At 46.0% G+C, this 21,857-nt stretch overlaps 1 protein-coding gene across 1 annotated transcript in view; it reads right to left on the bottom strand.

The window, feature by feature from the left end:
* Window positions 1–9,489: 9,489 nt before the first annotated feature.
* Window positions 9,490–21,857, bottom strand: part of LOC121484282 (cartilage intermediate layer protein) — a 77,585-nt gene continuing 65,217 nt past the window's right edge. Inside the window, exons 8-14 of the mRNA XM_041743288.1 lie at window positions 20,060–20,152; window positions 19,140–19,409; window positions 17,814–17,993; window positions 17,109–17,423; window positions 16,216–16,324; window positions 15,367–15,524; window positions 9,490–12,551 (exon numbers count right to left, since the gene is read on the bottom strand). Coding sequence (XP_041599222.1) covers window positions 10,240–12,551; window positions 15,367–15,524; window positions 16,216–16,324; window positions 17,109–17,423; window positions 17,814–17,993; window positions 19,140–19,409; window positions 20,060–20,152 — 3,437 coding nt within the window. The 3' untranslated portion in view covers window positions 9,490–10,239. The remainder of the gene's footprint in view (window positions 12,552–15,366; window positions 15,525–16,215; window positions 16,325–17,108; window positions 17,424–17,813; window positions 17,994–19,139; window positions 19,410–20,059; window positions 20,153–21,857) is intronic.

Raw genomic sequence — 21,857 nt, 5'->3', positions numbered from 1 at the left:
CCCTGGGCTGAAGGTGGCACTAAACCACTGAGCCACGGGGGCTGCCCATGGAGCTTCTATTCTAATGGGAAAAGATTAGACAGTAAGCAAGTAAAACAAAGATATATGATGACAGGAATATCCTTATATTGTTGTATAATATATACTTATATTATTCTCAGGATAATTAAGGATTAACTTTAATTACAGATTGATGTTTTGTGTTTAGCCTGTCTTCCCAACTGGACTTTGAGCTCTTTGAAGGCAGGTATTTCATTATACATATATATTTGGGCTAAATACACAGTAGAAAATCATAAGTACTTGACTAAATACTCATTTGCCAACAATGCTTTTGCTTGGCAGAAACCTGGGGTGGTGTCTTTAGAAAATACTGTGTATGTTCAGAGCAAATTATAACTCACAAAGAGGTTAGTGTTAAGAGACACAAATTCTACAAGTTTATACAATGGTTAATTCAACTGATGAGTGTACCAGAGGAATTCCCAGGAGATGCCTGATTGGCAGAGTATAGACTTTGCCCTAGAGACTACAACACAGAGGGAGCTGTACACAACTCAATGTAACTTTTTCTCTGCGATGTGTACAAGGGTCATGTGGCTTTGGCGTCAGACCGGTGACAGTTTCATCACACGGGCAACATAAATTTGGTAGTTTCAGTGCATCATCCCAAAATTATGCTCCACGGGACAGAATATACCTGGATTATTAGGATCAGCACCCTACATAGCTGAATTGGGAGAGTAACTTTGTGCTAGGCTCTTTAATGGTGTAAGCCTTAAAATGGTGTTCAAATTGGGGAACTTGTACCGTGGGGACATGCCAAGACTTCCTATTCAGTATTGGAGCACAGAAGGTTGTCAAGTTTAAATAAAATAACTGCTATTTTGGAAAGAGTTCAAATGTAAAGGGTTATTCTTTAGGAACCACTTGGCTGTTTGACAAAGGAGCATGTTCCATTTTATAAGCGTACCTGAAAGCGTACAAGGTGACTTGAAATTCACAGGTTGGGACAGTGTTCTTGCTCCAAGGTGTGGCCAGATAGCTAAGGGATGTTGCTCTCTGGGCAAAGAGCAACGAGGCTCCGGGGGCATGCTAAGACCTCCTCTCACTTGGCACTGCATGAATAACCTCTAGTCAGGTTGCTCTCAGGCCATTCCTTCAAGTTCTGGATTTGGAAGCACAGAGCCATTTGAGACTTGTCCTATGATAAAATGGATCCTCTATCTGGAGAGTGACATAATCCTATGGTCACATCTTACCAGCATTTGGAACAAAAAGCATCCACATCACACCCACTTTCAATTCTTTCCTGACAGGTTAATGATAGTTAAAAAAAAAAAAAAGAAAGTCAAGTGCAATTTTACAGCTAAAATAGTTTCACTAAAGGAGCTGACTTCTTATCCTGAGTTATTTACCTTTTATGACCTACATAGATGAAAGCATATAACAATCTATGTCTCCATTTTATGTAAAATTCTTTTTTGTTGTTGTTTTTACCCCTTTTATACTTGATTTTATCTGTCAGGATTTTGGACATTGTGAATTAATAAGTGAAAAATATATTTTTTAAAGATTTATTTATTTATTCATGACAGACACAGACTGAGAGAGAGGCAGAGACACAGGCATACAGAGTAGCAGGCTCTTCGCAGGGAGCCCAATGTGGGACTCGATCCTGGACCCCAGGATCATGACCTGAGCCAAAGGCAGGTGCTCAACCACTGAGCCACCCAGGCATCCCTGTGAAAAATATTTTTATAGGTTAGAGTCAGTGAGTCATCCAATTTAGCACTGGATTTTTCAGATGAGGAAACAGGCCTACACAAGTCAAGACTTAACAAAGGTCACACAATGAGTCTGAAACAGAGAAATAGCGCCAAGTCTCCTAATTTTAAAACTGTTTCTCAGTTGTTGATTTATAAACCTGGACTCCCTTTGATAAATATCAAAATCTCACCCTCTTCACCAGAGATTCTGGTGTAGCCTCTCAGAGAGCCATGATTCTATTGGGAATCACTGTATCTCCTGAATAAAGACATTTCTTTTTCATGGCTGGACACCAGTCCTTCAGACTAGCAGACATTGATCCTACCAGGCATAGGACAGGAAATCAACATTTATATTTAAAAAAATAAGGACCAAAAAGGAAAAAAAAAGGTGGGGGCTTATGTTTACAGGTAGTGTGAGACTCAAAATAAAACAACATTGTATAGAATTTTACAAAGTGACTTCCCATCTACTTTCTCATCTAATTATCATAGCAACACAGTGAGATACTGTTATTATCTGCATTTTGGTCTTGGCAGCTGAGAAAATAAAGATGTAGAAGGTTTAAGTAACTGGTCCAAGGTCACAGCAGAACCAGGACTCACATCCTAATCTCCATGACTGCTTTCATTCCTTGCCTATACCTTCTCCAAAATCTGGTAAGATTTTAGGGGTCCGTAGAATCTCCATGCCCTACCCAGAAATGTCTCACATCAGGGACTAAAATTCCTTCATTCCATGAAGACAGTGATTCCTCATCCGTCCTTCTCTTAAGAATGACTCAAATGGGGTAGCCTGGGTGGCTCAGTGGTTTAGTGCCACCTTCAGCCCAGGGCCTGATCCTGGAGACCCAGGATCGAGTCCCACGTCAGGCTCCCTGCATGGAGCCTGCTTCTCCCTCTGCCTATGTCTCTGCCTCTCTCTCTCTCTCTCTCTCTCCTCTCTGTGTATTCTAATAAATAAATAAATAAAATCTTAAAAAAAAAAAAGGAATGACTCGAATGTTTGTTAAAAATATATGTAGGCTCCTTCCCTAATGGTTTTGAAAAAATAGTCTGGAGTGGGATTCCATAATCTATTTTTATTGCTAGACAGGAGATGCAAAGGCTTATTTGCAGAAATGAATGAGGGGCGTTTGCACTGTGGAGATAGAAACCTGTGCCTTTATTTCTTAAGGTCTCTTCATTAGGTTGCCTCCAATTGCCAACATTTTCTCCCTCAGGAGGTCGCTGCCCAGCCTTGGTATAGTAGGGAGACCAAGGGGTCTGCGTCTGGGTGCCCACCATCGTCCTGGGGCTGTCCTTGGGGGCCGGTGGTGACCTCAGAGAGCACAAGGCCCTCTTTGTCCTTGAGTAGTGGGCAGTCCTCCATCCTGATGTTCAGGAAAATGGTCAGCAGGTGGCAGTAACTCACCACAGTTTCCTTCTTTGAATCTATAAGGTAGATGGGGGTGAGAGTAGGGGAGGAATGTTTTTAAAACTAATCTCTTTGGAACTTCTGGTGTACCAAATCCTGGAGACAGTGCTTGGAGTCAGTGCTTGTTTAGTATTTTGGGATGATGGTAGAAGTAGGAGGACTTGTATGTGGATTCCATCCAGCTGGGTTATTTCTGGCAAATTAACTTTATAAGCCTGTTTTTTCAACTACAAATTGGAGTGCTCTTGACCTCCTAGGGTAAATGTAAGGAATAATTTATTCTTTGACCCATAGCACACCGAGAGTGCTTAATAAGATTTTTTTTACTATGCAATGTACTATAATTTATGGCTTTCCTTTTATGACTGTTAAAAAATCCTTTTTTAGTTGTGCTTCCTAGCCAGCTTGTTGATGACTTCACTTACTCCGTTATACCTTAGCACTGTAGGGAGCTTGCTTGATTTTAAATGAAAAACGGAAAAGATAATTTAAATAAAAACTTGGGGGAAAAAAAGAAAAAGAAAAACTGAAAGAGATGAAAGAGAGGATCTGGACCCTTGGTTTGTAAGTCCTTTTCAGTTTGCAATAAATTTACATTAGCTATAATATTAGATAACAAAAGTGATATTTACTTCAGGAATAATTTTAAATTTCTTTTAAAAATATTTTATTTATTTATTCATGACAGACAGAGAGAGAGGCAGAGACAGAGGCAGAGGGAGGCTCCATGCACCGGGAGCCCGACGTGGGATTCGATCCCGGGTCTCCAAGATCACGCCCTGGGCCAAAGGCAGGCGCCAAACTGCTGCGCCACCCAGGGATCCCAAACAGATACTTTCTTATAAAGATTTCTACTCAGATCAAAATGTTAAATTTTGGAGCTTAAATATAGGTAATAAGATTGAATTTTCTGGAAAACTGCTTTTGTAGAACTATTGAAATTTTCTATGCTGCCACAAAAATGAAGCATTACCTTGTTAAATCGAAACAAGTTTTCAGTCTTTTCCATTTCCTGAAAATTCATATTGTGTGGTACACAGTAATGACAGAAACATTTATATATTGGTTACTATATGCCAGTAACTAATATAGGTGCATGTATATAACTTGACTAATCCTCATAACAGCACCATCAGGTATTTTTCTCAAGTTTATAATTGAGGAAACAGAAACATACAGAGATTAAATAACTTTCCAATATTGCACTGCTAATAAGGAAAAGAACCAATATTTGAACCTAGGTAGTCTGGTTCTAGAACCATGCATTTAACCACTGCACTATACTCTTCAGGACTCTGTATTAAGTTCTCTTGAATGAAACACATTTTTTTTTTTTAAGAGAAGGAATGCAGGGAGGGGAAGGGGCAAAGGAAGAGAAAGAGAGAATCTTAAGCAGACTCCATGCTGATGTAGGGCTTAATCTCATGACCCTAAGATCATGACCTGAGTTGAAATCCAGAATCAGGTGCTTAAACACCTGAGCCACCCAAGTACCCTGAAAAATATTTTTTGTTGCATTGATGGGCTTATGAAAATAAAATTCTCTAAGAGGGCAGCCCGGATGGCTCAGCAGTTTAGCGCTACCTTCAGCCCAGGGCCTGATCCTGGAGACCCGGGATCGAGTCCCACATCGGGCTCCCTGCATGGAGCCTGCTTCTCCCTCTGCCTGTGTCTCTGCCTCTCTCTCTCTCTTCCTCCCTCTCTCTCATGAATAAATAAATAAAATCTTAAAAAAAAATAAATCTGATCATTTTACCAACAATGAACCTTCACTAAAACTATTTATAAGGGTATTCTTGGGGCACCGTGCTCAGTTGGTTAAGTATCTGACTCTTGATCTCAGGTCAGGTCTTGATCTCAGGGTTGTGACTTCAAACCCTGTGTTGGGCTCTGCACTGGGTATAGTGCCCTCAAAAAAAACAAAATAAATACATACATACTTCAGGAACAAGAAAAATGACCTTAAAAGCAAGGTCTGAGGAGACAAACACATAAATAAATCTAAAGAAACATTGTATAAAATTATAAGTGTTTATTTTGAGGGGCAAAACAACTAAAATAGTTTAAGAGGTGAAATGCAATTAACTTTGATTTTGTTAAAATCAGTATGTATAATAAAAATTCAAGAGAAAGTATTAGAAGAATAGCAAAAGTGTAATACTTCCAGATCAATATAAGGGGAAAAAGTGAAGTAAGAAAAATATTACTCAATCCAAATGTTGACAATAAGAGAAAGAGTGATTTAGAAGGAAACCAGCAAGTAAGATAATAAAAACAAATTCAAACATAACTATAATCACCATATGTATTTACTAAACTCACCAGTTAGAAGACAGATTGTTAGATATACTAAAATGAACAAAATCCAGCTATAATGCTGTTTATAAGAAACACATCTTTAAAAGGATACAGAAAGTCAAAAATATTAAACAAAACAGGCTTTTTTGCTTTGAGGCAAAAAAGCATTATAGGAACAAAGAACATAATTACATAATTATAAAAGATTCAACTTGCAAGAAGGCACAAAAATTCAATACTTAATATGCACCCATTAAAATAACTTCAAGGGATCCCTGAGTGGCTCAGCAGTTTAGTGCCTACCTTCGGCCCAGGGCATGATCCTGGAGTCCCGGGATCGAGTCCCACATCAGGCTCCCTGCATAGAGCCTGCTTCTCCCTCTGCCTGTGTCTCTGCCTCTCTCTCTGTGTGTCTCTCATGAATAAATAAATAAAAATCTTTAAAAATAAAATAAAATAAAATAGCTTCAAAATAGGGTCACATGGGTGGCTCAGTGGGTTAAGCGTCTGCCTTCCTCTTAGGCCATGATCTCCGGTCCTGGGATAAGCCCCTCCTGCTTAGTGGGGTGTCTGCTTCTCCCTCTCCCTTTCCCCCTCCCCCCACTCATGCTCCCTCTCTCTCTCAAATAAGTACAATCTTAAAAAAATAAATAACTTCAAAATAAATAAAGCCAAAATTGAGTCACAGAAATTAAGTGTACCACCTAGTGGAAGATTTCAGCACACTCCTTATTTACAGAATTGAGCAATGAACAAGTTTGAGTTGATGGTTCTGTGTAGAGCTCAGCACCCAATGATTAGAGAAGACACTCCCCCCCCCCGCCCCCCCGCGCCCCCCCGCCTCAAGCACAATAGAAACCACTAAAACTGACCAAGTACTAGGTCATGAAGAAAGACTCAACAGATTTCAAAGAACAGGTACCACACAGATCTTATGTATATATTTAATTAAAATCCCCAGATGTTTGGAAATGAAAAACCGTAAATTTGAAGTAAACTCACAGTGATCTATCTGCTCACTATCCCCTTGAAGTGTTCACCTTCTGGGGGTGTCTTCACAACTCATGAGGATCCCCTTTCTCTAAGAATGTCCTACACCACCCCAGCAACCACCACCATACAGTAGGACCAGTCCACCTGCCTGGAAAACATCCTTGCTTGGAAGCAGCAGCAGCTTGATGGGCCCCTCTGTCTTTATGCCCCACCCCACCCCCACTAATGGCCACAGTTGGTTGGACCAGAGGTGGAGTCCTGATTCAAAGTGGGCCAATCAGTTGCTCTCTTCAAGGGATCTAGGCTTGAGATGACCACCTCACCTTGGGGAGCTGAGAAAACTGATCTACCAAGAGGAACTAAGGGTTTCTGAAGAGAGTAGAGACCACCCAGTGAGAGAAAGAGACAGACAGAGAGACAGAGAGATTGGGAAACAGACTGACCAGAGAGAGGGACCTGGAAAGTGGAGAGAAACAGAAACAGAAACAAAATCTGAAAGACAGTCTGAGAAAAACAGCATGTAGGGCAAGAGCGAGTTAGAGATTGAGAGAACAAAAATCCCTGAGAGGGAATGAGAGAATCAAAGCCAGAGAGGGTGATGGGGTGGATTCTGATGGCTTTGCAGTTCTAGGTTCCATCCTTCCTGAGCTCTCCTGGCACAGCCGCCCCTGTTACTTGTAACCAAAAGCCTTCAGTGCACAATTCCACCTCAGCTCCTCAGCTCCAGTTGTCCCTTTGTCTGAAACTCCACCTGTCCCTGTACTGCCTCTGACTTGGCTTAAGTCTTCTCAGTCTTTCAAAACTGTTCTTGTCCTGACATCTTGGTGATGTTTTCCTCTATCACCTTCAGCTGCTAACGCTCTCCAAACTCTAGAGACCGTTCTGCCTGGAAAACATCCATGCTTGGAAACAGAAGCAGCCTGATGGGGCCCCTTTATCTGCCTGTGGCCTTTCTGCCTGCCATCTGGGGTCCATCCTTGTACAGTTCACTCTTGGGACCTGGCTGATCCACCACTGTACAGCAGGCTGAGACCAAAACCCCAGGGCTTTTCTAAAATGACTGCTCTGTCCACCCAGTGTGTAGAGTCTCCACAGAAAAAGGGAACACCCGGAACACCCGATGAATCATCAGCAGTTTGGTGAAGCAAAGGCATCCTGGGAATTGTGCTCTTAGCCTCACGAAAAAGACTGTAGAGATGGTTTAGATTCTCATCTACACCAACTCCCTCATTTAAAAAAATATTCATTCATTCATTCATTCATTCATTTTTGAGAGAGAATGGACATATAAGATATTAGTTTTAAGTATACAATCAACTCTTTCATTTATAGATCAGGAAAATGAGGTCCAGGAGAAGCAGACCAAAATCACACTGCTAGCAGGGAGCGTGTCTGTCTTTGGAACCAAGATGCTTAGAAATTAGGTCACATGAGTTCGACTCCATAGTGTTTCCTCATCTGAAAGAGAGGTATCTGGCACCCCTCCAGCCTCTACAAGCTGTTTCTGCTTGTGCCCTTGCGCCCTTACACCTGACAGCCATACCTTCAGCAAACCAGCTCCTAGCTATCATTCATATTAGATGTCACCTCCTTCAGGAAGCCTTCTCTGACCCCAACCCCTCCAAGACTGGTGCCCCGTGTGTAGTAGATTTTATAAACACATAAAGGCTGCTCTATTGCACACATGGATTGACACAGAGTAGGCAGTCAATAAATATTTGGTGAGTGAACAAAAACATCAGGTACCAGCTATTGTCTGCTAGAGTCCATTTATTCAGGCCCTCAATGGAGAACAGAAAGGAAGGGTATGGAGTGAGAGAACCCAATCTGCCCACTTTTTCCAGCACCCTCTCTTTGTGAGTTTGAAGGGAACCGGGTGGTCAGGTTGAAGCACTGGCTCCCGAAACTGTGAAGCATCTGTGCTGCCGATAGCTGAACACTTGACCCCTCAGCAGGGGCAGTCAAGCTCCCCAAAGAGTCAGTGAGGGCCGCTCCCCCGGAAAGTGTTTTTGGAAGTGGGTCAAGGAGTGATCACAAGGCCACTAGGCCCCAGCCCTGCATTCACTCATTTTCTTGGAGGTCATGAGGATAGGGTGCTCAGCCAGAGAAATTGCTAATTGATTATGAACCAAACCCTAGGGAGCTGAGCAGATGCTGATTCAAGAGCACAAAATCTAGTCCAGGCCAGAGGTGGCCAAAAGGAGCCGCAACTGGGCCAGCCAGGAGAGGAAAGCTTTCTATCTTGATTATAAATGATGCCTTCTCCTCCCTGAGTCCCCTTGGCCTCTTCCCTGACAGATTCTGGAAGGATTGGGAAAGGGGCAGTCTGTGTCTCATCCAACCCCATGCTCCACCACCCTGACTCTAGATGCCTCCAAGATTACTCTGGCACCATCCACTGGCCTCTGATTTACTATTTTAAACCAAATACTTTTTCCAAAAGCCCTTTCCATTTGGACTAGTTATTTTACTCAAGGGGCAGGGGCTGTTATGCACAACAGAGATCTGGTATCTGGAAAAGCTGGGCATCTTTAGAAGAGCTTGGAATAAAATTTAAAAAAAGAAAAAGAAAAAAAAGCCCGTCATTTGTGAGTGAGGTCAGCCAGCACAGCTGGAGCAGGCAGCAGGCTGTGGGGGGTTGCCGGAGGAGCACTTGGCCAGCTTGCCCAACCTTGAGCCAAGCCATTGTATAAGCTCCCCAGTATTGGAAAGAAAGAAAGAAAAAAAAAGGGGACATGTTTTTAGCTTTGCTCAGGAGCCCAGAACATACTCACAACTCCAGGAATCTCTGCTCTTCTCTGCAAGTGGAAAATATGATCCATGAGAACAAACTTGATCACCCGAGTGTGTGCCTAATTACTCAACCCTGGGTGTGGGGGGAGTGATGGGAGGGGTCCTGAAGAGGGGACTGCGCCTCATGCCACTTTGTGACCACTTTCCAGGGTTACCTCTGTCCCTCTGAGCAGCTGGCTCACTTTATAGGTGAGACAGGACAGGGGCCTCAAAAACAAATACCAAATGTGCATTTATTGACATCTGCTTTGGGGTACACTGGGCCTCCAGCAAGAACAAAAGTAAATATAAAAGGAAATGCACAAATATAATTAGCAACCCATTGCAGTGGTAGTCATGAGATGGTCTTTCCAGACTTGGCAGAGGAACTATGATTACCCTGTGTTCAACAGCTTAATGTGGGATGTATACTAGAGTTCCAAATTCATCAAAGAAATAACTTATTTACATTTCAAGTAAGAATATTGTAGTTTATTCCTTTATTTCACCACCATTTATATGTGTGGACTGTGATAGAGGCCTTGCTGACATCCCATAGACCAAGGCCAAGAAATATGCTTTCTATTGGTTATTTGGTCTTTAACATCAGATTATCATTACTGTAGAGGTGAGCAAAACCCTGCAAAAAAAAAAAAAGGAAGGACATTTTCGTTGATGGCCACTGATTTTATCAATGGATCAATGGTCAATTTCTTGTATTTCTTTTAAAGAACAAGACAAAAAATATTTATTTTGACATCTCTGGGGGCTACGTGCCAATCGGTATCATGGGGTAAAGACAGTAAGTAAAGGCATGAAGAAAACAAGCAAATTGCACCAGAACAGATGTGCTTAAATTAACCAAGTGACAGTTTATACATCAGTCTCACAATGGCTGTCACATGAGGTGGGGGAAGAAAAGTACCATATGACTTAGTTGCTCAGAGGCTGAGGAGCAATCCCAGGAAACCTTAGAGAGGCCACGCCTTCTCACCCGCGCTGGCCACCCCTACTAGCCCGTTGCTGTCTCCTTGAGGACACTCTTCCTCTGACAGTGCTTGTGGCAGGGGGCCGGGAGGGGGGGCTCTGGAGGTACTGGAAGGCACTCTGGCGGCCCACCTGTCTCTCTACACAGTTAAAGGTGAGGGCCACTCCCACGTTACTCTTCATGACTCTGGAGGAGCCATCGGATGTGCCATCAAAACACCGGCCAAGTGCAATCTCCTTGGCCGTGCGAGGGTCCTGGTCGGTGACAGTATAGATGCCATAGTTGTGGCCCAGTGGATCCAGGGGTGCCAGCATGGTGTACTCACTGGTGTCATTGTTGACTGCTAGTGGTAGGTGGTTGACCAGGTACTCGTGAAGCATGGAATTTACACTGGCTCGATGACAGCTGCCCTGAGGGATGACCTTTACCAGTGTGCGATCCACACGGTCCTGGTCATAGAGCATCCCACTGCACTTGAACTCTAAACAGGCAGATGAGACATTGGGCTGGTCCCTGTCCCGTGTGCTCTTCACATCCCGGATCCCATACAACTTGCCCACTGTCCTCCGGTGGGTGCCCCCCATGTTGCGGGATCGCACATTCACCTCCACAGGCCCTACAATCTTCACCTTGATGTAGCAGGCCCTGAACTCCATTGGCTTGGGCCACCATGCTAGGTAGTCTTCAGTCCAGCTCATAGGGTCGTCCTCATTGAAGGGGACAGTGTTGTAGTCATAATGATCCCCCTCAATCTGATAGAACCGGAAGTGGGCTGCACTGGGTGGTGCCTCCTCACAGGCCCGGAGGTCCTCAAAGGCATAGATGGGCCCATTGCTCTCCTCAGCTGAGTTGGGCCTTGGCTTGGCCATGCTGATCTGGAAAGCTGTCTTCTTAACCCGTGGGTCCTCATGATCTGTCCGACGGTATTTGAGCCTATTGAGATAGGGCTGAGGGACACCAATTGCATTTGGGTTGAATTTAGGAAAAGATTGCACTGCTTCCAGTTCTTCCCCAGCCAGGCTTGCCAAGACATAGGCGGAATAGGCATCAGGGGACTGGTCATCACAGAAGGCAGGCAGACAGGCCCCATTGGGGCCCGTGATGACACTGTCAAAGCGGCCCCAGGCCCTGGGGTTGGACGAGAAGCCAGTTCTGGGCTCTAGGTTGATCACAGAGACCACAACCCCCTGGATCTGCTCACTGGGCAAGAACCTCTCACTCCGGTAGGCTCTAACCTTGATAAAGCACCTCCTGTTTTCTGGGACATCCAGATTAAAGAGCCTCCTTTCACGGATCTCCATGTTGCCCACCAGAAAGGTTCTCTCTTCCCTTTTGCCTCGCCTTTGGCTTTCAAATTCAAAGTCACCTTCCTCCTCCCACAACCCTGTATCTGGGTTGAGGGACCAGAGTTTCATTGTGGGCACGTGCTCTGGCATCTTGACCTGGGTTGAGTCAAGGTGGACCTTCACTTTGCCAACATTAAGCGGCTCTGAGGTGGCCTCATCTCTGAAGTCCACAGAGAACATACCATATGTCCGAAGGGGGAGGGTGTCTCCTTCATCGTTAATGAAGTTCAGGTCACTCTGGGCAGCAGTGGCTGTGGAAATATTCCGGGGATCCAGGAAGGTCACACTGGCCTTTACTTTTCCTGTGTAGGGTTCCCCATTCTGCCTGTAGAAACTCTTGGATGGGATCTCCAGTTCAGCCATAGGGTCTTCTCCAGCCACCTCCCCCAGGGGGATAATGTTGGTGTCCGTGGCCTCCAGTGTGATGGGCTCTTTCTTCCGAAGCATCTTGATTTCATGGAACACTGCACTCCCCTTCTTGTTGAAGGGCAGCACTTTAGTGGTGTTGACAAACTTCTGCAACCTGTCCACAAATGTGAGCACCAACCTCTCTGTGTCCTGGGGAACATGGAGGGTGAAGGTGCCCTTGTAGCCAGTCATGCTCACACGGTTACTTCCCATGTACACGTGGCCAAAGCGCATGGGTTCCCCGTTGTCAGCAGCACTGACACGGCCACGCACGATGCTCCGGGTCTCTGTGCACCGCTGACAGCTGCACCCCACGGCCACCTTGGTGGGTAGTGTGTACCCACTGCACTGGATCTCTTTCTCCTCTGTTTTGGAGATGCCGCAGCAGTACTCCACAGCATCCCGGCACCTGATCCCGTTATCCTGCTGCCCCGCGCAGGTCTTAACCGGGCAATGGCCCACGTCATAGTAGAAGGAGTTGGTGGCGTTCTGGAAGCAGTCATGGGGCAGCCGGATAAGGTAGCTCTCAGGAGTTGGATTGCAAGGAGTCTCATCAGCAGCTATGGAGGGAAATGATGTGAATATTAAAAGTAAGTTCATGTCCTACACAGAGGGTATCCTTACCCTCACCTCTCTGTGGGGCTTTATGGTTTTCAAAGTACTTGCACATCCATGATCCCAAATCTCACAGACCTCTTCTGAGGGAGATGGAGTGAACATCATTAATTTCATTTTATACATTTTATATCATTAGAATCATGGTTCTCAATAGAAGGGTCTTGAAAGTTTGTGAGAGTGTTTTAAATTACCACTAAAATGAGGAGTTCTGCTGGCACTGTGGTATGGTATTGGCTGACGTGTAGAAGACTAGATGTGTATGTTTATTACAGTGTCTAAAAATCATCACTTTCCAGGAGCGTAGATAAAAGCAAATTGGTAGTGCATCAGAGTTACTTTTCAGTGCACCATGATATCACTAAGATGAGTGCTATCATGTTACAGTTTTCAGGTTTGTAAAAACATAACCATAAATTATATTGATGTCATATGTGAGTTCAGTATCTATAAAATATCACGTGTACCTCCAAATATTGGACTGCTGTTCGATGACTGGATATTGCTGCATAATTTTCTTCTACCATCCCATATCCTTTTGCAGAGAGAGATTTAATGGAATTTGAAACATGCAAGCTGTCTAAATAAGATGCAGTCAAATAAGATTGGTTAAGTTGTGTTTGAAAAAAAAAAGTAGTGGGCGGAGTGGAGGATGGGCATTGCTGCTCTGTGTCCTGTGATGGTCTGGCACTGTTCTGCATTAAGAATTTCTCTGCATATTTAAAAAAAAAAAAAAAGAATTTCTCTGCATGAAGTTTACATATCCCAGCAGACATTCATGTTGGTGGAAAACCTGTTTGAAATTATCAGAGCCTACTATTTTTATGTGGCTTTAACCATACGTTGAATTTTTTTTCATACTTTGGATTTTTTTTTTTAAGATTTAAAAAAAAATTTTTTTTTAATTTTTATTTATTTATGATAGTCACAGAGAGACAGAGAGAGAGGCAGAGACACAGGCAGAGGGAGAAACAGGCTCCATGCAGTGGGAGCCTGATGTGGGATTCGATCCCGGGTCTCCAGGATCGCGCCCTGGGCCAAAGGCAAGCGCCAAACCACTGCACCACCCAGGGATCCCCCATACTTTGGATTTTTAAAGAGCACAACTACCATATAAATCCAGTGAAGATTGGACTTGGTTTAGCTTGGAATAATACTAAGAATTACTCCTTATTTCAGAAAAACCACATACCTGCGCAACATTACCCAAGGAATGTGAACTACCGAAATGATAACCGGTATCCATCAGGATTTGTAGCTGTCACATTCATGGTGACTGGATTTAAGTGCAGGTGTGCAAATGTCCAACCTCTTGGTTAGCCTTCTGATGTTGTTATGCCAAAAAACATTTATACGTTGAAATACATACTGTTTTGAATTAGAGTTATTTTATTTTTCCTTTATGTTGTAGTTAGGGCCATGTGCACATGTATTTGGAAATTATATATAGCTCTTTTCTATCAATTTAACTTCAGAATGGTTAGGCAGTGTTAAAAATAGCTGTTACAGGTGGAAGAACCAAGAATATGGATTGGGAACCACTCTACAGGGGGCTCCACATTTCCTCTGCAGCGGCCCTAGTGCCCGGTGTCCTATTTGCTCTGAGGTCTGTTGCTCAACATTCTCAGAGTCTGTGAAATATTTCAGAATTCTTCCAATAAACTTTCCTCTCTCCCTCCTTTGTTTAGGCCAATATTTTTTTTAATTGGAGAGAGACAGAGAAAATGAGTAAGAGGAAGGGGCAGAGGGAGAGGGAGAAGCAAACCCCGTGCTGAGCAGGGAGCCCGATGTGGGGCTTGATCCCAGGACTCTGGGATCATGACCTGAGCCAAAGGCAGAGGCCCATCCAACTGAGCTACCCAGGTGCCCCTATGCCAGTTATTAAGATATCCTTCTTCCCTGCCCACTTTGCAGGTACAGGTTCCTGATTGATCTTGGCCTTGAGTCTCTCCTCCTCCAGATTACTTCTTAAAGCCAACTCTAATCGTAAACCTTAGCTCATGTTGGCCTCTCGATCTAGAATGCCTCACTTCCATATACACAGTCCCTGGCTGGTATTCAAGAAGAGGGGTTTTCAACACTGGCTGCAAATTAGAATCAACTGGGAGAGATTTTAATCTGTGCATACCTAGACCGTATCCCAAACCCATGACATCAGACTCTCTGGAAGTAGGACCCAGTCATCAGTATTTTTTAAAATTCATCAGGTGTGGGACGCCTGGGTGGCTCAGCAGTTTAGAGCCTGCCTTCGGCCCAGAGCATGATCCTGGAGTCCCGGGATCAAGTCCTACATCGGGCTCCGTGCATGGAGCCTGCTTCCCCCTCTGCCTGTGTCTCTGCCTCTCTCTCTCTCTCTCTCTCTTCTCTCTCTGTCTCTCATGAACAAATAAATAAAAAATCTTAAAAAAAAAATTCAGCAGGTGATCCCAAGAGTAGCCAAGGCTGTGACCCACTATTTAAGCTTCAGCTGAAAAGCTGCCCCCTCAAGCAATCACCCATGGTCACTCACACTGAGCGGTCTCTTTGTCTCATTTCCTGTTTCAGTGCATTTTTCTATCTTTACTTATTGTCTCTTATTTATATCTCTTTACCCCTTCTGGACTGGCAGCTCTGTGAGGGTAGGATTCAGGACTGTGAGATCTTTGAGTCCTAGAGGGCATAGTGCTGTGCTCAGCACAGAAAAGCCCAAGCTTCACTGCCCAGATATGTCCACTGGGGTGCTTACCTGCCCTGTGGCGACTCAGGATGCTGGCTGCTTACCTATGACAGTCAGCTGGGCCACCTGGGACTTCACAGCCCCAGCGTCACCCTGGGCCTTGCAAAAGTACTCGCCAGCCTGGTCCTGTTGCAGGTTCCTCAGCACCAGCTTGCTCTCATGCTTGTACAGGGAGGGATCCAGCAGTGTGCCATTGTGGTACCTGAAGGAATACAGAGGCAGAGCCTGAGGGGACTGTGGGAGGGCAGGTATCCCCAGGGAGAGTGCCAGGAGCAAGTAGCCAGGGAGGCAGATGATGGATGAGGCCTTGCAGATGCCAACACCCCCTCTGACTCAGCTCACCCAAGAGTACTGACTGCCCTGGGAGTCAAGGGACTTCACTCTGAGTCCCAGCCTCACTTCTAACTGCCTATGGATCCTTGGACAAATCATCTCACCTCTCTGAGCTTTCGTCTCCTGCTCTATAAAATGAGGGCGGTTGTTCCCTAGCTTATTTCACAGAATTGTTGGGAGCATCAGACAAGATAATGGCTATAAAATAACTGTGAAGGATAAAGGACTCACAGTGCTCGAGGACTCTGACCTTGTGTCAGGGGAAGCAGGGCCGGGCATCTTCTTCTGTGTCCCAAGGATATCCAAGTCAGGACCCTGAGACCAGAGCTGCTCTGTGGGGCCCCAGCTTCAAGAGGATAATGACAGGGCTGGCTGGTTGTCTGCGTAGCCTCGACCCCACTGGCTCCCACTTGTAAATGCCAACTTAAGGGCTCTGTGCCAGGGCCTTACTAATAACTTTATTCTGTTGGTTATTGTCATGATTAATAAGTCCAGACCCAATGCAAGAAAGGGCTGATTTCCAAGAAAAGACTTGGCAAGGTAACTGGCAGGACACTCACCAGAAATACTTGTCTGGACCGGGCTTCCCTGTGGCCTTACAGCATAGGGACACACTCTGTCCAGCTCTCCGTGCTTTTGTCTCTGGGTTCATCACAATGTATGGAGTTTCTGGGACAGAACACAAGAAACAATGATTTGGTTTTTCTCTTTGTGCAGATTGTCTAGAGCCTTGCTCCCATGAGTTCTTTTGTCATGTGTTAAAATTGTATGACTTTACCCCTACTCCCACCCCTAGCTCCTCTGTAAGGGAAATGGTCCAGAATGGAGTCCACCCACTCCACACCCTAGGCCTAGAATCAGCTTCTGTGGCCTCTCAAGCAGCATTTGGGTGGGGCAGTAGAGAGCCAAGGGGACCTCATGCAAGCTAAGATTCCCAAGCACTGCCACTGGGACAGAGCTGGCTGTTTTGAATAGTGCAATACTCCCATTCTGCTGCCTTCAGCAGAATATGCTGGCCATTCTGCACCACTTCTGGATTCCCCCAGCCTCTTTCTCTCTATACCCTCCAAATCTCACAATATATTATAATTGACTATTTTAGAAAAGGTTGCCAGGGACGAATTCACACATTTGAGGGAGCAAGCCATGTCAACTCTGTGGGAAGAATACTCCAAGCAGCATATATAGCAAGTGCAAAGGCCCTGGGGCAGGAGTGTGCTTATATGTTTGAGGAACAGCTAGGAGGCTATTCTGGCTCAAGTAGAATGACTCAGTGAGGGTGAAAGGGAGAGTAATAGAAGAAGAGAACAGGGAAGTAATGGAGGAGCCAGGTGATATAGAGCCTTGTGGGTCATGGTAAGGATTTGGAAGCTGGGAAGCCAGCACTTAGCACTATGATCACTTTAATTAAAAGTCCAGCATTCCTGTCCAGCCCTATCCTGGAGAACCGTACCTGCCCTCATGAACTCTGCATTCACAGTGGCTGCCTTTAGCCCAGTCTTGGGCATTGTGAGCATGATGGGAGCAAATTTGGCCTTTGTGATCTTCAGAATGCTTTTGCCATCAGGGCACAAGCCAGGGATTCGGAACCTCCCACTGCTGTCTGTCTTGGTCAGTGGCTTAGGCGTCTTGGTCAGCAGGTAGACAGTGGCCCCTGAGGCTGGGGCACCCCCGGGGAGGGAAACAGCTCCATGTAGCATGAAGTCCTGGCACATGCAGGCATCGCAGTCCGCATTCACCTGGCCCATGGGGCAGGTCAGGTCACAGGCTGTGGAAGAAGGGGCCACATCAGAAGGGCTTATATGGACTCTGGCTCTTCTTCAGGCACATCTCAGCCTGCGGACTCACATATGCTTCTCCTCCTTAGGCCTTTGTTACCTTTCCTTATCAGCCTGCATAACTAATTCCCACTCCTCCTTTAAGACTTAGCCCAGGACACTTCCTCCAGGAAGCCTTCTTTGATTCTCCTAAGCTATAAATGACCCTGCTCTGTGCTCCCACATTATCCTCTACATCCCCCATCAGAGCACATAACAGATGCTCATTTAATAGTTGGTGAATGCATGAATAAATGAATCAGTCTGACCCTCTGACCTCTCCTGGGCTGCTTCAGCTCAGTTGCATGCCTTCCCAGTACCAGGAACAAGAGTTGTAGTACCTGTACAGGCCTGGTCCATGCAGAGTCGGCCCTCCTCAGAGGCCTCATTACACAGTGACACTGTCTCCGCCAAGCAGGTGCGTGTTCGGGTCTGCACTCCAGTGTGACCACAAGCAGCAGAACACTTGCTCCAGGGAGACCAGGGGCTCCAGATGCGTTCTGTGTCTCGGCGCAGGGACCCTGCAAAGCAGGATCAGTAGATGGTCTGACTTGTGTCCCAAGCGGACTCTGTCAGGAAATCTGCCCCCAAGGCTGTTTTATCTCAGAGAGATGGGGACTCTGATTACATCTCTTATTTGCACAAAGGTACTATATGGGCCAGGAGTGGCTCTGAGAGGGACTTGTTGGCCAAAGCACTGGGACTTGGATATGCTGTCCTGGGATGTGCAGGGGTAGCACCATCTTCCCTCCGCATCCAGGTGGAAACAGTCATAATGTTCCTATGGAAGGGCTCTCTCCCAGTCAGGGTCCAGGACCTCAGTGACTCAGACCTCAAGCTCCCCCCTCACCTCTGCTCTGAGGCCTGTGTGCAGGAATGGGGACCTTGGACCTGGCCCAGCCTGAGTTCCCACTCTGAATGACCACCACCACCACCTGGGCCTGCAGGGTCAGGCTGTGGCAACTGGCAGAGTCACAGGAAGGGAGGGTGACCATCTGAGAAGTGGGCAACCCTGCAGCTGGCTCTGTATTATTGTACATGAAGAGGGAGGATGTCGAGCATGAACTCTTGGACTCTGCAGACCCTGACATGCATTCAAATCCCAGCTCTCCAGGTGTCAGCTGCATAATCATAAGAAGTACCCTAACCTCTCCAAACCTAGAGTAACTTATCAGAGTGGAGAATCCTCGCAGGGGGGTTATAAAGACTGAGTGGTGTACATAACTAGCACAGTGTCTGGCACCCAGATGCTATGAATGGAGATTCATTATCTTGTTTAATCCTCATAAAAACTGACATCATATTTACAAATATTTACTAATAGTACTAATATTATTCTGTTCTATTGGCGAGAAGCTCGAGGCTCAGAGAGATTCAGGAAATTTGCCTAAGGAACACAGTTCAGACGGTAGACCCAGGATTCAAATGCAAGCAGCCCAACTCCAGGGCCTGTGGTCTTCACCATCTTGCCATGCACTCTCAATAAGTGAGCTGAATGAGTATTCTTGGGAAGATTATGGCTCTCATGACACTAATGTGTTATTCTGAGGGAGTCGAAGCCTGTGTATGTGTGTGATATCCAGAGTCCCCGTGGCCAGATGCCAATCCTGGCCTCTCCTTGTGTCGAGGCTGGCGAGAGGTAGGGGGTTAGGGACTGTCCGGCTCACCTGGTGGGCAGAGGAAGCGCACGGTATAATTGGAGCAGTTCTGGCCGGGCCGCTGCTCCCTGTTGAGGCACCAGAAGCCCTCATGGGGACTGCCATGGACCACCTGGCCAGTGCTGCCTGCAGGTGTCCAATCAGTGGTCCGAGCCTCCAGCCACAGGGGCCGAGCACACACACGGTCCCCATAGTAGAAGTGAATGGCATCCAGCCGCTCATAGTCACCCTGTCCACCCGGGTGGTCGATGTTGAACCATGTTGTCCACTCGCCAGGACCTGAGAGGTAGAGACAGGTCAGGGGGGCACTGGAGCCTCAGGGAAGCTCCCTTACCTCCCTTACTCCTGGGACTCACTCCTGATACCTCTCACCCACACCCATTGGTCCCAGCCCTATCACATCTATCTCTCCAGCATCTCTCCAGCCTTTCAACCTTCTGCTCCTGCCACTCCATTACAGCTCTCAGCAGCCTGGCTGTACCAGGTCAGGTAACTCCATGCCTCATCTCTCTACTTCCAAGTTCCCCCTCCACCCACCCTTCCGCCTCCTGGACACTGCAAACAGGGTGGGCTTTTTCTGGGTGGCTTGGATCCCACTGCTTCCCAGCTTTAAATCCCTTAGCCAGGCATTCAAGGTGAGCCGGTGGTGAGCTGGCCCCTGCTGTCTCTCTATCCTCATCTCTGTCTTCACCAGCCTGAGCTCTGGCCCCAGCAAGCTCCATAGCATTCCTGAACATGTCAGGGAGCTTCACATTCTAAGCTGTCCTATTTCCCAGGTCTATCTGCCTGGATAAAGATGTAGGTTAAATGCCTTGTAAAAGTGGGTTTCCATGGAAACCGTGACATCATGCCCTGGCTTCAAAGATTCTCACACCAAGCTCAATAAAGACGCCCCTCTCCTGACCCTCCCTGCTCCAGCCACAACTCACTTTCCAGAGAGTTGACAAGCTTGGCAAAGATGTTGGAGGTCCTCCTCCCAGGCTGGACTCTTCTTACCGACTGGGTGAGCATCATCTGCCTCCCTGAGGGCAAGAAGTGATAAGGATAATAATAGTTCTTGCCTCAAAGGATTGTGGCGATTAAATAAGCTCATTCATGAAATCCACTTAGAACAATGCCTCGCATGGTGTTTGCTGAATAAGTGTCAGCAACTCCTTTTTTTTATTTTTTAAAGATTTTTATTTATTTATCACACACACACACACACACACACACACACACACACAGGCAGAGGGAGAAGCAGGCTCCATGCAGGGAGCCCGACATGGGACTTGATCCCAGAACTCCAGGATCACGCCCTAAGCTGAAGCCAGGCGCTAAACCACTGAGCCACCCAGGGATCCTCTAGTGTCAGCAACTCCTGAAGATGGGTACAGGATCCTTGGGCCATAAGCAACTTCCAGCCCCACCATCTGCTGGATTGGTGGCTCTGGGAGGGGAAGGAGAAGAGTAGAGAACAGAAAAGCTTTGAAAGGCAATTAACTCTCCTGCAAGGAGGCAAATCAGAATTCTCTATGCTGCTTAATTGGGGTGATAGGAGCTCTTTTAATCAAACTAATCTGATTTCCCCTCAGATGACTGAATGTTAATCATCTTCATAAACAGCAGCTGTCGGGGTGGAAAGAGCAAGGTGGGAGGTGGGCGCACACAGGATTTGGCAAGATGGTGAGACAGCCTTTGTTCCCGCATGGGCACTCACAAAGACCGCAGTGCATGCAGCTTTACAAGAGGGCTTTGAGCTTGAGTACATACTTGAGTATGTAGTTAGAAGTCAGGAGAGGAAGGGCAGATGGGAGAGAGCATATGGGGCAGTGCTGGGAGTACTGATGCTCAGGCATCTGGCCTCCACCTATCCCTTCAAGAACTCAGTGTCACCAGAGGACATGGTCAGAGGACAGGGAAACCAGAATGGGTTCTGGTATCTGTGAAGTTTGGCTGCACGGTCTAAATGAAACTGAGCTTTAAGCTAGAAGAATTTTTATGAAACTAAAGCCAGACCAAACCTCAAACCTGCTTTTGAGAACCCAGTGATCCCTTGTGATTCCCTTTTGCTTTGACTGCCTGGAATCTCAGAGCTAAATTTAGCACCCAGCGGTGATAACCCTCATCTTTTTTCCTCCCTTTGGGTGACAGCTAATCCCTCTCCTCATTTAAAAGATTTTTTCTCCTCTCTGTGTATTCTCATGAATAAATAAATAAATCTTAAAAAAGGGGGGGGGGGCAGCCTGGGTGGCTCAGCGGTTTAGCACTGCTTTCAGCCCAGGGCGTGATCCTGGAGACCTGGGATCAGTCCCACGTCCACGTCAGGCTCCCTGCATGGAGACTGCTTCTCCTTCTGCCTGTGTGTGTCTCTCTCTCCTCTCTGTGTATTCTCATGAATAAATAAATAGAATCCAAGAAAGGAAAGAAAGAAGAAAGAAAGAAAGAAAGAAAGAAAGAAAGAAAGAAAGAAAGAAAGAAAGAAAGAAAGAAAGAAAGAAAGAAAGAAAAAAGAAAAGAAAGAAGAAAGAGAGAGAGAGAAAGAAAGAAAGAAATTAAGAAAGGAAGGATTCTGTTCTGGGGCACCTGGGTGGCTCAGTGGTTGAGCGTCTGCCTTTGGCTCAGGGCATGATCCTGGGGTCCTGGGACTGAATCTTGCATCGAGCCCCCTGTGGGGAGCCTGCTTCTCCCTCTCCCTGTGTCTCTGCCTGTGTCTCTGCCTCTCTCTCTCTCTGTCTCTCATGAGTA

Source organism: Vulpes lagopus, chromosome 2 (assembly GCF_018345385.1).
Source record: "Vulpes lagopus strain Blue_001 chromosome 2, ASM1834538v1, whole genome shotgun sequence".
Taxonomy (NCBI): Eukaryota; Metazoa; Chordata; class Mammalia; order Carnivora; family Canidae; genus Vulpes; species Vulpes lagopus.
The sequence above is the reverse complement of the archived record's forward strand: the minus strand, read 5'-3'. Positions and strand labels throughout refer to the sequence as shown.